At 42.9% G+C, this 15366-nt stretch overlaps 1 protein-coding gene across 1 annotated transcript in view; it reads left to right on the forward strand.

Moving 5' to 3' along the window:
• SEMA6B (semaphorin 6B) overlaps nt 1–9452 on the forward strand; it is an 808975-nt gene extending 799523 nt beyond the window's left edge. The window contains exons 15-16 of the mRNA XM_040419828.1: nt 7021–7079; nt 8374–9452. Of these exons, the coding sequence (XP_040275762.1) occupies nt 7021–7079; nt 8374–9452 (1138 nt within the window). The remainder of the gene's footprint in view (nt 1–7020; nt 7080–8373) is intronic.
• The last annotated feature ends 5914 nt before the right edge of the window (nt 9453–15366 follow it).

Here is a 15366-nt window from a genome sequence, read left to right on the forward strand (position 1 = left end):
GGAGGTGCAACTCCTCTAAGCCACTTTTTGCCTTTTGGTATGCATCATGGCTATGATCAAGGTTGTATTTTAAGTCCTTGATCGTGTCCTCTGCGGACTTTAGTTCTGCATCTATCTGGGCTATATGGGTTTTCGTTCCCATTATGGATTCATATCTCTTTTGTGAAAGAGTACTGACCGCCAATAATGCATATAAAACAGGTGGCAATGCGCATAAGAGGTGTTGGTCCCTCTTGGTATTATCATTTGCCAAATCCATATATGTCAGGTATCTATCAACTGCTCCCCCTAGTATACATACATCACAACGTTCTGCAAAGGCTCTTGTCTGCATCTCATTAATCCATTCATTCATGTCCTTGTCCACTTTAAACTGGGAATAAAGATATTTGATAATCTTATGGATTATCTGTTCCGGGTATGATGGACTATCTGCTGTAGCATGGCCATTACCCGAGTCACTGCCTGTTGCACTCATGATTCTAATCAATAATCAATAACAAGAACAATTTGACTTGCCAATAAGGATTAAGGAATATTTTCACTAATTGCACAAATTGGTTATAGAAATATCTCAATCAATCTCTGTAGTGCCTCCAAAATATGTCAAGTATTTATTTCATATAAGATATGAAATCATAAAAATTATGATTTCATATTTTTATGAAATATGAAAATTGTAAAATGAAAAATTAAATTGGCGGACATATAAACGCCAGTTCTTTTATTGATGAGATCTAAAGTCAATTCATGCAGCTAATAAAACAGGGTGCAATTAATTATATAAAATATAATTTATTACAAATACATACAGTAAAAATGGCATACAAATGAATATAAGGACAATATAAAAATTGACCACAAGATGGTGCTCCACTGTTTAAGCCAGGTTCACTTAATTTACTACACCAATACAATGCTACTCTTTTTTTTAATCAAATTATTACCGATTAGAAATGAATCTGTGGAAAGTCCCTTATGCTCAATCAAAGAATATGGCAGTAAGAGACACCTTATAAATACGCCCGTTGGCCTAACTACGGATAATAAAATCCGATCAGAGATTCCACTCTGATAGAAATATTACAGGAATTCCAATGATGTGCACGTTCATTAAAATTTCCCATAAAATTACTGTTTTAACACTATTTACCTACCAATAATGGGGTCTAAACTATATGCCCAATTACTGCAAATGAAATAAATTATACATTACCCCTGGCTTTGGGATAAAGAGCTTTTAGAAGGGACCCAGCTTTTCAAGGTTTAGATCTGTAAGTTTCTTTCTGCGAGTCTCGGGTGTGTCCCTGGAAGAATTCCTTAGGGTGTAGGGAGCTTTTCTTAGGACTGGAAGTGGTGAAGATGTTCTGTGATCTGTGACGTCCTGTTGTACGTTCCTGACGTGTGAAATGATGAAGATTCTCGTGAAGTGATGAACCCTGATCTCCAAAACTGGATCAGATATTCTAATCCTTATCTATGTCCCTCCTCTCTTGGATTAGGGATTTCCAATTAGATAAGGTGGGTGTGACGTATGTTAATCATGGGGATGATGTTATTTAATTGGCATTCCTTAGAAACTTCTGCCCATCTACCACTTGATGGCACTGTTGTACCACATAACAATTTCAAATATTTTAAGAATTAACACATATATATGGCTTCATTACACAACTTAAACTTTGACCTCTCCCAACTTAAATCAATTAGGAGGGACTCTTCTTCGATACTTTAGAATCACTTTTCCAGACATCATGGATCTATCTTATTTATGGTCAGATAAGAGAACAACATCTTTTAACTTTTCTCCTGGTTTGTGTACCTTAACTGTCTCAACTATTGAGTAATTATGTTTGAAATAACATCAGCTCCTCTGAATGGATCCTATTTAGGAAAATTCAACTTAAACGCTCTCTACATCCCCTAAGATTACACACAGTATAAAATATACATTAACAATATTTGGTTATAATACATCAATATTGCATAGTATATATGAATCATTAACAGGTTCAAACGCTAAATAAATGCACACAGGAATATATATATATATATATATATATATATATATATATATGAATAGATATCTATACCACACCAGATGTGTTTTATGGATATCTTTCCTTATCAGATCATGGTTCAGCCATGAAACACCCATTGTTCCTCAGACAGACATGTTTAGAGAAACCAGTACAGATAAATCCATGTCTCTAAACAATAATAAAATGTATAATGTTCTCTATATATTCACTTTTAACAGATTGAACTTGCCATGAACCCATCTGATCACATGCTGTTAAAGGCAATGATCACCCATATTGAATATAGTATCATCAGATACATTGTACACTTATGAAAATGCACAACAGGGCACACGGCAGGGCACAGAAGGAAAGGAATGCCATACGGTTTTTGGAAGGCAGGTTTTGCTGGACTGTTTTTTTTGACACCATGTCCCATTTGAGGCCCCCCTTATACACCCCTAGAGTAGAAACTCCATAAAAGTGACCCAATCTAAGAAACTACACCGCTCAAGGTATTTAAAACTGGTTTTACAAACATCGTTAACCCTTTAGGTGTTCCACAAGAATTAATGGAAAATAGAGATACAATTTCAAAATTTCACTTTTTTGGCAGATTTTCCATTTTAATATTTTTTTTACTTTTACAAAGCAAGGATTAACAGCCAAACAAAACTCAATATTTATGGCTCTGATTCTGTAGTTTACAGAAACACCCCATATGTGGTCATAAACTACTGTACGGGCACACGGCAGGGCGCAGAAGGAAAGGAATGCCATATGGTTTTTGGAAGGCAGATTTTGCTGGACTGTTTTTTTGACACCATGTCCCATTTGAAGCCCCCCTGATGCAACCCTAGAGTAGAAACTCCATAAAAGTGACCCCATCTAAGAAACTAAATCCTTTAAGGTATTCAAAATAGATTTTACAAACGTTGTTAACCCTTTAGGTGTTCCACAAGAGTTATTAGCAAATGGAGATGAAATTTCATAATTGAAATTTTTTGTCAAATTTTCCATTTTTATCCATTTTTCCCAGTAACAAAGCAAGGGTTAACAGCCAAACAAAACTCAATATTTATGGCCCTGATTCTGTAGTTTACAGAAACACCCCATATGTGGTCGTAAACAGCTGTACAGGCACATGGCAAGGCGCAGAAGGAAAGGAATGCCATACGGTTTTTGGAAGGCAGATTTAGCTGGACTGTTTTTTTTTACACCGTGTCCCATTTAAAGCCCCCCTCAACTTTTGGGGGTCTAATCCTTTACAATGCATTCCAATACTTCTGTATTGGAATGCATTGGCTGTATGAGTAATACTCATACAGCTTCCGGCCTGTAAGATCCAGGGGGCTGGATCTCACAGGCTCGTCACCGGAAGGCAGCGCGCTGCCTTCCATGCCATCGGGTCCCCCCTACAGCCCCATGGGGACCCGATGGCGCCACCGCTGCACCAGGTAAAAGCCGCAAACCGCAGGTCTGAATTGACCTGCGGTTTGCAGTGATCACCGACACGGGGGGGTCACGGGACCCTCCCGCGCATTTAGCCAAGGTGTCTGCTCAATGATTTGATCAGGCACCGGGTTCCGATCACCGCCCGGTGGGCGGCGGTTATCGGTACTATACATGATGTACCGGTACGTCATGGGTCCTCAAGGACTCGGGAACCATGCCGTACCGATACGTCATGGGTCCTTAAGGGGTTAAAGGGAACCTAACATGTGCATATTTGATTATAATCTAACTAATTATATACAATTATTAACTACTAAAAAGTGCCTTAGATGTATTCACTTACTGGTGTGACAGATGGTTACCTCATAATATACACACAAAGATGCCACATGCCGCATGCTAATGAGCTGATTTGAGTCCAGAATGATGTCAGTGAGTCCAGCGTTTTTTTAATTCAGAGCTATAGCCACTCCCCTGCCCATCTGCTGCTGATTCATATGGAAAATAACTGTCAATCAGCAGCAGGTAGGCGGGGAGAGTCAGGAGCTCATGAATATTCAGGACTTATCAATATGAGCTGGAGCTTTTCCATACAAGATGTTGGCAGATTGACTGGGTCAATTAAAGAAAGTGACCCAGCATTTTGCTAAGAGAATCAGTCACTTATTTATGTTGCCCTTAGTTAGGACAACATAAAACTGGTGACAGGTTCCCTTTAAAGGCGCGGTCACTGTGAAAGTCACTGTTAAAGGGGCAGCCACTGTGAACGTCACTGTTAAAGGGCAGCCACTGTTAAAAGGGCGGTCACTGTGAAAGTCACTATTAAAGGGGCAGTCACTGTAAAAGTCACTGTTAAAGGGCGGTCACTGCGAAAGTCACAGTTAAAGGGGCGGTCACTGTGAAAGTCACTGTTAAAAGGGCGGCCACTGTTAAAGGGGTGGTCACAGTTAAAGGGGCGGTCACTGTGAAAGTCACTGTTAAAGGGGCGTCCACTTTGAAAGTCACTGTTAAAGGGGAGGTCACTGTGAAAGTCACTGTTAAAGGGGCAGTCACTGTTTTTACGAGACACGGAAACATAAAATGAAATAGATGAAATATACCTGTGCGACTGGGCCGATCTTCACCAAATTTGACACACAGGTACATCAGGTGTCCGGGAAGGTTATAGACCAGGTCTCAGCTCTTTAGGACGTACCGTTCCTGAGATATTCCCAGAAAATGACCCACATTAGCCAATACAAGCCTGCAAGTCTTTCTCTTCAAATCCCAAATGGGCGAGCACTATAGAGGTCACTGTTATTAAAGGGGCGGGCACTATGAAGGTCCCTGTTAAAGGGGCGGGCACTGTGAAAGTCACTGTTAAAGGGGAGGTCACTGTGAAAGTCACTGTAAAAGGGTCAGTTACTGTTAAAGGGTTAGTCACTGTGAAAGTCACTGTTAAAGGGGCAGTCATTGTGAAAGTCACTGTTAAAGGGGCAGTAATTGTGAAAGTCACTGTTAAAGGGGCAGTAATTGTGAAAGTCACTGTTAAAGGGGCGGTCACAGTGAAAGTCACTGTTAAATGGGCGGATACTGTGAAAGTCACTATTAAAGGGGCGGTCACTGTAAAGGCCACTGTTAAAGGGGTGGTCACTGAAAGTCACTGTTAAATGGGTGGATACTGTGAAAGTCACTGTTAAAGGGGCGGTCACTGTGAAAGTCACTGTTAACCTCTTGCAGTCACATGACGTACCGATACAGCATGATGTCCCAGTACTTAAGGACACATAATGTACCGGTAGGTCATGTGTAGTTCCAATCACCGTCGCCCAGCGGTGACCCCCCGTGTCGGCGATCGCCGCAAACCGCAGGTCAATTCAGACCTGCGGTTTGCGGCTTTTACAGGTTGCTGTGGTCGGCGGTGCCATCGGGTCCCTGTGCTGCTGTAAGGGGGACCCGATGGCATGTCACCATCACCTCTCAGGATCGCAGGATGGTGATTGGTGGTGTATTATCACACCACCGATCACCATCCTGTTCCGGGTTATCGGGTTCCCAGATAGCTACTATGGAGGTCCCATTTTAAAGTGGCGGGCACTGTGGGGGGTCAGTGTTAAGGGGTGGGGGACTGTGGAGTTTACTATTAAAGGGGCGGGGTGCTATAGAGGTTACTATTATGGGGGATACTGTGTCGATACTGTGGAGGTCACTGTTAAAGGGGCAGGGCACTGTGGGGGGGTCAGTGTTAAAGGGGCGGGCACTGTGGAGGACACTGTTAAAGGGGCAGGCACTGTGGAGGTCACTGTTAGAGGGGCAGGCACTGTGGAGGTCACTGTTAAAGGGTCGGGCACTGTGAAGGTCACTGTTAAAGGGGCGCACACTATGAAGGTCAATGTTAAAGGGGCAGGCACTTTGGAGGTCACTGTTAAAGGGGCAGGCACTGTGGAGGTCACTGTTAAAGGGGCAGGCACTGTGGAGGTCACTGTTAAAGGGGCGGGCACTGAGGAGGTCACTGTTAAGGGGGCGAGCCCCTGAGGAGGTCACTGTCAAGGTAGTAGGGTGCTGTGAAACTCACTGTTAAAGGGGCTGCTGCTGTGAGGGTCAAAGTTAAAAGGGATGGGCTACTGTGGAGGTCCCATTTTAAAGTGGCGGGGCACTGTGGGGGGTCAGTGTTAAGGGGTGGGGGACTGTGGAGTTCACTATTAAAGGGGCGGCGTGCTATAGAGGTTACCGTTATGGGCGATACTGACGATATCTTTTAACGACACACACAAACATTAAATGAAATAGATGAAATATACTTGTGCGAAGCCGGGTACTTCTGCTAGTCTCATATCTTATAAAAATGAGTTTCTGTCTGTTTGTCCCGAAGCCTGTCTGTCTGTCTGTTTTTTATGCTCGACCATACAACTGGAGCGATCTTTACCAAATTTGGCACACAGGTACATCAGGTGCCCAGGAAGGTTTTAGACTGGGTCTCAGCTCTCTATTATGTACCGTTGATGAGATATTCCCAAAATATGACCTGCATTAGCCAATACAAGCCTGCAAGTCTTTCTCTTCATATCCCAACTGCCATACACACATGTCCCTTATCAGCCAATAGAAGCTCGCAGGCCCTTAGTCTCCACATACACACAGTTTTACTCCAGGTTTTCATAACAAACCAGCCATTTTTCTTCACTGCTGTAGGTCAGCTTTAGGCTAGGGTTACACGACGACATGTGTCACGCGACACATAGGGCACAACTACACTGCGACATTGATGTTGCACAACAATTTTTATTATGATAGTCTATGGTGTTGCACTGCAACATGCGAGATGCTGCAACTGTGACATGACAGTCACAGAAAAATCCATCTAGGATGGATTTTTTGCAACTGTCCTGTCGCAGTACGTCGCAGTGCGACATTATATTGTTGCGAGACATTGGTGCGACACATGTCGTCGTGTAGCCCTAGCCTATACTGTGGTAAATGGCTAGCTATGCAAAGACTATCTGTAGTCTGCAGTTGTATTATTTTATGACTCTGAAATGTTGTAACTAGCTTAAATGTTTTCCAGGGATCATCATGAGCAAGATCTTGGTGGAGAACAAACATCTCGGCTTGGAAACTGTGATGGTGAGTGCAGTTGACACTTTCAGGATGTGGTCTGTTTTGAGCCATCAAAACACAGGTATTAATGTGTTAAGTTTGCACGCCTGAAAACTGGTGTACAAAAGTCGGAATTTAGCACGTCCTGTATTGTTCTAATATTTGTGACTTTTCGGCTTCCTCTGCCACTTTTGCTGCTTTTACCAAAAGTAGGCTGCAGACAGACCTCCTCAGCCCAACTCATTTAACCCTTTTGAGACCTGGTGATTTTTAATTAAGAGGAAGAAGGTTTTTTTTTGGGGGATTTTTTTAAATTTGGATTTATGTACAACGTATTGATCATGTTTTACAAATTTTTGCAATCCTATAATCACTTACATTTTACATTGCAATACGTTTGTATGTATTGTGTTAAACCTGTCAATGTCATACTGACATGCAGTATAAGGGCCCTTGCACACGACCATATGCCCTCTGAAACATACGGTCCGTGAGCGGGCCATATGTCCCGGAGCGGCATCGCTCGTGCGTACGGGAGTACACAGCATCATAGATTACAATGATGCTGTGCACGTCAGGCCGCCCGCGGGACTATTGTCCCATACTCATATGATCTTATAAGTGCGGGACAATAGCCCCGCGGGCGGCACAACATGCAGAGCATCATTGTGATCTATGATACTGTGTACTCCCCTGCGCACGATCGATGCCGATCCGGGACATATGGCCCCCTCACGGACGGTATGTCTCGGAGGGCATACGGCCGTGTGCAAGGGCCCTAATGCTACCTGCCATGACAACCCATCTGCACCCGCCAGTTGTGTTGCAGGAGTTGCTGATTAGTTTATAAATGGAGCATCACCCTCTTTAAAGCCACTTAGATTCCAAAGTAATTAACAAACATTGCATCCAAGGGTGCCTTAACTAGCTGCAGATTTTGTTGCAGAATTTTCCACGACTGAAAATCAATTCCCTTCAATGAGGCTTGCAGGGATGTGCTTGCCGCTCCATTCAAATGAATGGAACTGATTTTCAGTTGTGGAAAATTCTGCAACAAAATCTGCAGCAAGTGAAGGCACCCTAAAGGATTAGACAACTTGGATCAGCGAGACAAAGATATTACAGCTGATACCTACTGCTGAGATCAGGATCTGTTTACATGCCATCTCCATGCTGTACATTTATGGCACTGTGCAGAAATTACATCACAACAGCGCCATAAATGTGTGATGCAGGAAGGGGTAAATTATTTTAATTACTGATTACAAAGTCATGTTCATTTTTCTATCTTAAGTAATATTTAACACTTGCTTTTTTACAGGTTTATTCACACAAAGCCTCACAGAATATAGAGTTGTTGAAGTATCTGTCAACATGCTGGTTGTTTCCACTGTAGCAGCATTTCTTGTGGGTGCAGTATTGTCAGGTCTAGGGGTGTGCTTTTTGAGCTCTCAACAGAGCAGAAAGCTGAAGTGTAGACAAAAAGACAAGGACAGTGGCGTCATACTAGACAATTCTGTTAAAAGTGTGAGTAGAAGTAGAGACTTAAGCCACCCAGATCATGACTCTGTATTCACATCTTTAAGACAACATGGCTGGAACCCTGGCAACAGTAAGGAACACTGTGGCATTCCACCAACTCCTGAACAGACACCTGAACAGCACAAAAGAATCATTAATTCCCAAGAGTATATTAATTTCTCATTGCTAGATTCATCAGCCAGCTTATTGCAAGACATGCATCTGTCATCTTCTAGTTTACCAACAGATAGTCGATATAAATCCCAGGACCCACATTTTTCCTGCCCCAATAAAGAGGACTCCCACTATGCACCACTAAATAAGGAAGATTCCCACTATTTACCTCTGAAAGAAGATGAGTCCCAATATTTATCACAGCATGAACAATCAGTTCGAATTCTAAATCATCATGGAGAAGATACTTGTTTTTACCTATCACTTCCGGTGAATGAGTCTTACACTCTACCTGTGGATGAGAATCAATATTTACCTCAAAACAGGAGCAGTCCTAACTTCATGTCCAAGTGCATACAGGAATATTTAACTCCGTATGGAGAGAAAATGCCGTATCACTCATCACTAGGACCTGACCCACAATATATGCATGCAGAATTGCCCTACCTTTGCTCTGGCAGAAAACAGAGACATGTAGTTTCTGCTTCTAGAAATGAGAATCCTTGTCAAAGACCTTACCGAGGCAGTACTCCCCAGTTATCCTCACATATGAAGAGAGAGCTGACTTTTAACTGTGAGGAAAACTGGCGAAGACCCACTGATACTACGTACATTTATCCTCGAACATCTCAGAGCTTAACGCCTGGCTCAGATTTCAAATTAATGTTGCAATTTGGAATACCACATACTTCTAAATCCCAGTAATATACTATAAAATGGGTTTTCAGGGAGTACAATAATCATCAGATGAGTGGGGGTCCAATCAACTGTTTGAAAAGGCTGCAGTGCTAGGGTGAGAACTGCTGCTTCTTCCTACTTTAGTTTTCAATCTGCTGATCAGTGGTGGTGCCAAGAAGAGGATCCCTGTCAATCACATTTGATGGTCTATATTGTACTCCCAGAAAACCTCTTTAAAGAACATAAAGTAACATTAATGTAAAAATTTACATTAAAGACTTTAAAGTAGAAATGAGAATGAAAATCTTTCTGTGAACCTCAAACTTGAATCTCCAGTACCTGTTCCTTTGAAGTTTTGGAAATACCTGATCAAGCAATTCGGGAAATATTGCACCCTGGCCTTGTTCAAACTGAGTACTAGCTAACTACATTTTTTTGAAGGTTCTGGTAAAGTAGTTGTCCTGTCTGGGACATTCATGGCATATCCATAAGATATACTATGTAAGTCCCAGATCAAAGTACCCCCTGTACAGAGAATCTATAAATGGGAAGCTTGTGTTCCCTCATTAGCCAAGCACAATATGTACAGAACAATATTTTATTAACAAGGTTTTTTTTAAGTATTATGTTGACAAGTCTAAAGTAGTAAGCAAACATTTTATGCATGAATAGTTATGAACTAGGAAAGGGGTCAGTGTTTGTTTATAGTTAACAGTAAAGCTTAAAGGGGTTGTCCCACAAAAAAACATGTATCATCTATTCACAGGATGATCATTGGGAGCCTGACTTGGACACCTCTATTTAAATGGAGAGGTGATCACTCATATCTACTACTGCACCTATTTAATGTCAATAGGAGTGACGGAGACTGAAAGAAGCTGTATTGCTCATGCAGGACTACTGCTCTAGTCCAACAAGGGATTCTGGACCCCTGCTCTGGTGATCAGTGCAGGCCCCAGCGGTTGGATCCCCAGGGATCATACAATTATTACCTATCCTGTTTTTTGTGGGCCAACTCATTTAGTAAGGATTCCTGTACACAAATTAATGTACATTTACTGATTTATACAGACTAGCTGCATTAGTTAAAACAAAGCCAAGGCTTTGTCTTGGTAAAAAAAAAAAAAAAAATGTCCCAGATATACATGATATATTGCTCATACACCTATGTCAAAGACATTCTGGCTCTATACCTTAGATACATTTTCTTAACCCTTCTGACCTTGGCAAAATCATCTCACGTGAACAGGGGCTTCTTGACTCACCAGGTAGTAAAAACAAACTTTGGGAATGTTGGATTTCAACATGCTTGATAATTTGTTTGCATTTGAGATAAGGCTTCTATATATGGGGAATTCACTGCCAGATGTGTTTGAAGGGGCTTATTCCCTTCCCATTAAAATAATTGCCCCTGAATGTTTATGAGAGTCTTGAAAATCAATATTTTGTCCCTTTAAGTATGACTTATCTAAGAAGCTTCAGAGCACTTTTTTCATTTTATGTAAATAAAGCTTAAAGTGATATTCCAGTTCAAGCAAAGAAATATTTATTTTCCAATATACTTTCGGTTACTTATGGTTTTCTCGCTGTTTGCTGTCATTCAAAAGGAACCTTCATTGTTTACTTCTAGTAAATGTAAAGTTGTATGATCACCATAGAGACCGATTATAGGCCCAGTACATTATCAGTGCTGTGTCTTGCAATGAGCAGTGCACTTGTGCAGTAGCACATTATAATATAGGGGATTTGGTTATCCATCTGGGGAGCAAGGCTTCCCAGGTGTACACATGGCCGCTTGATGTGCCCATATTATAATCCACTACTCAGAGCTGGAGAGGAAGAGCAGAGCAAAATCATAGGAATTTCCAGCCACGCCATTTTATTGTTGCTGTGCTCTTCATGTTGCTGTGCCACTCTTCCAAAAGCTGCCCTTAGGTTGAAAGTTACACTCTCTCATCCACAGCAGAGTGTCAGATCAATGGATACCAGGAGGCTCCTGCTGCTCCTGCTAGCTTCCTAACTAGTCTTGGCACCATGAGCCAACTATTTGGGGGAACAGAAAACTGCTCACAAAGCCTACTATAGTAGGAAGAGGGAACTGCAGGAAAACACAGGACCTCACTGACACCTTACATATGCAGACTTATTGTCACGGACGTACCGAGACATACGGACGACCCGGCAACAGTGAGTGGCAGGAGATCTGTGAGACTGGCAACACATGGTTTGATCTGACAGGTTTTCCTTGTGGATCAATAGGCGTCTGTGTTGTTTCTGGTAATGGCCACACCCCTTGCCTCCAGGTGTTGCTAATGTGGTCATTTAACCTTCCTTATTTATAGTTGCTTCTTCCACAATGCTGTGCGGTTTATAGCTTCTGTGCCTGTGGATAGTTTGTGCTTGGATCTCGGCTGAGTTCCTGGTGCTTCCATAGCCCCTTTGAAGTTAAGTCTTTCCTTTCCCTTTTGAAATTTTGTTAGGGTTCTGTGTTGCATTTCCCTATTGTTTGTATTAGGCCTGAAGAAGACTCCTGTTCGTCCTTCCTTTTGGAGGAACAGGTAGTCTCGTCCCTGTCATTAGTACCACGGTCCTATAGGGCTAGATAGGACTCTAGGTATTCCTGTGTATGAACTCACCTACCTTTGGGGTCTGTTCATACTGGTTGTCAGTCAGGATTTTGGTTAGAGTTTTCACTAGGAGGTTTCCATCTCCTTCCCTAGTTCTCAGGCCTGATTCCCTATTCCCCCCTTCCCTCCTATGCTCGGTGTGGTATTTCCCTCCCACTCCGAAGCGTGACACTTATATACACATACATGTGTATATAATATATCTGTGTGTAACTAAAAAGTCGTTGGTGATACTTAACCTGTGTTGCTCCCAGACACCTCTTCAGGTTCATGTGCTGTCTAACATCAAAACCCAGTGCATCGGTGCCCATACCTGAAAACCAGAGTCTGGTCTGTGGTCTGAATATTTTTTCTTGTCTGGTATGAAGCCTGCATTCATTTAGGAGTCTCATTTAGGATCTGAATAAGTGTAGGAGACTGGTCTGTGTTCCTTATTCACTGGTTCAACCCCCCCCCCCCCCCCTGCTCTGACACTGCTTCTCCAATTATCCTCACTGTGGCAGCATTGACATCATCTTCTTGGCTGCAGCTATGATGAACCTGTATATTACTCATTTCTGCTCTAACCATCCACTGGCCACAGGCATTATACAGCACAAGGCCACTGTGGCCATTAATAATCTTTATTTATATAGCGCCAACATATTCCGCAGCTCTTTACAATCAGGGGGTTCATGTACAGACAGTCATAACTAACATAGCAACAAACAAGTCAACTACTAAAAAAAAGAAGAGCGAGTGCCCTGCTTACAAAAGCTTGCAATCTAGGAGTAGATGGGGGTGACACACAAAAGATAAAAAGTGCTTTGTATGTTTTGTACGAGGGTCAAGCCATCTTAACAAAATAGGAAAGTATATACGTATAAAGTTGCATGAGCCAGTCACCGGCCAATATCTGTATTGGTTTTCGGTGCATAGGGTGTGGATGTTTGATAATTGATCAGGCGATGGGGGAAGGGGGGTAGTGAAGAGTTAGAGTAGGGGATCCAAAAAAGATCTAGGCGAACTCAAAAAGATGTGTTTTAGGAAGTACCTAACACTGTGTGTGTTGTGAATTAACCTAATTGCTTGGGCAGATCCAGAGAACTGGTGCAGCTCAAGAGATGTCTTGGAGAATGGAGTCAGAAGTTTGGATTACAGTGGATGTTGGTCATAAATCATTTGCTGAGCGTGAAGCATGGGTAGGGTGGTAGATAGCTATGGAAGAGGAGGTGTAGGGGGTGCAGCACTCTGGAGAGCTTTGCGGGTGAGAATGAGCTATTTAAGGCCTCATGCACACAACCGTTTTTGTGGTCCGCATCCGAGCCGCATTTTTTGCGGCATTCACTTCAATGGGGCTGCAAAAGATGCGGACAGCACTCCGTGTGCTGTCTGCATCCGTTGCACCAATCTGTGGCCTCGCAAAAAAAATATAGCATGTCCTATTCTTGTCCGTTTTGCGGACAAGAATAGGCATTTCTACAATGGGCCGCTCGTTCCGTTCCGCAAATTGCGGAAGGCACACGGGCAGCTTCTGTTTTTCGCGGATCCGCAGTTTGCGGACCACAAAAAACGGCTCAGTCGTGTGCATGAGGCCTAAATTGCATTCTATACCGTATGGGCAACCAGTGCAATGACTGGCATAGGGTGGACTAGTGGTTAGACCGATAGATGAGCCTGTCTGCTGCATTAAGGATACATTGAAGAGGGGACAGTTTGATGGGCGGGGCAATTAGTAATGAGTTACATGATGGATCAGGGTCACAATGAGCATTTTTGTTGTTTTGATAGTAAGAAAAGGCAGAATCTAGAGATATTTCTGAGCTGCAGGCGACATGAGCACGCAAGTGATCGAATACTGAGATGGAGATATCTGGTTTAGATAGGTTAGTAGATAGAAACATAGAATGTGTCGGCAGATAAGAACCATTTGGCCCATCTAATCTGCCCAATATACCGAATACTATGAATAGCCCTTGGCCCCATCTTATATGAAGGATGGCCTTATGCCTATTTCATGCATGCTTAAACTCCTTCACTGTATTTGCAGCTACCACTTCTGCAGGAAGGCTATTCCATGCATCCACTACTCTCTCAGTAAAGTAATACTTCCTGATATTACTTTTAAACCTTTGCCCCTCTAATTTAAAGCTATGTCCTCTTGTAGCAGTTTTTCTTCTTTTAAATATTCTCTCCTCTTTTACCTTGTTGATTCCCTTTATGCATTTAAAAGTTTCTATCATATCCCCAATGTCTCGTCTTTCTTCCAAGCTATACATGTTAAAGGGATTCTGTCACCAGGTTTCACCCCTGTCAGCTAAACATATGCTGATGTTCAGGGCCTCATCAGGATTCCTAATGTGGGCTTCTAAATGTGATCCGTAGCCTTATTTTGCTAAAAAAAAACTGGTTTTACTAACCTGTCACTCAAAGAAATAAGGTGCCCAAGGGGATGTCAAGGGATGCAAGGTGCCGGCCGCACCCACCGCCGTTCGTGCCCAGCGCCTCCTAATCCTCTGTGCCGCCTCTCACTCTTCCTCCCTCCCCCCTCCTCCTGCTGTAAGATATTGCGCGTGCGCACAGGGCTCTGAGAGGCTGGCGCCAGAGTGCAGGTCATACCTGGGTTGAGCGAAGTGCCGGCGCATGTGCACTTCGCTTTAAGAAGCCAAATCGAGAAGTCTGCACGGGCGCATCAGGCAGAGCCCTGTGCGCACGCGCAAGATCTTACAGCAGGAGGAGGGAGGAGGGGGGATGGAGGGAGAGCGAGAGGCGGCACAGAGGATTAGGAGGCGGTGCAGAAGTCTGGAAAGGTGGTGCTGGACACGAACGGCAGTGGGTGCGGCCGGCACCTTGCATCCCTTGACATCCCCTTGGGCACCTTATTTCTTTGAGTGACAGGTTAGTAAAACCTGTTTTTTAGCAAAATAAGGCTACAGATCACATTTAGAAGCCCACATTAGGAATCCTGATGAGGCCCTGAACATCAGCATATGTTTAGCTGACAGGGGTGAAACCTGGTGACAGAATCCCTTTAAGGTCCTTTAATCTTTCCTGGTCCATGTACTAGTTTAGTAGCTCTTCTCTGAACTCTCTCCAAAGTATCAATATCATTCTGGAGATATGGTCTCCAGTACTGTGCACAATACTCCAAATGAGGTCTCACTAGTGCTCTGTAGAGCGGCATGAGCACCTCCCTCTTTCTACTAGTAATGCCTCTCCCTATACACCCAAGCATTCTGCTAGCATTTCCTGCTGCTCTATGACATTGTCTGCCTACCTTCAAGTCTTCAGAAATAATGACCCCTAAATCCCTTTCCTCAGATACTGAGGTTAGG

The sequence above is a fragment of the Bufo bufo genome, chromosome 2 (genome assembly GCF_905171765.1).
Source record: "Bufo bufo chromosome 2, aBufBuf1.1, whole genome shotgun sequence".
Taxonomy (NCBI): domain Eukaryota; kingdom Metazoa; phylum Chordata; class Amphibia; order Anura; family Bufonidae; genus Bufo; species Bufo bufo.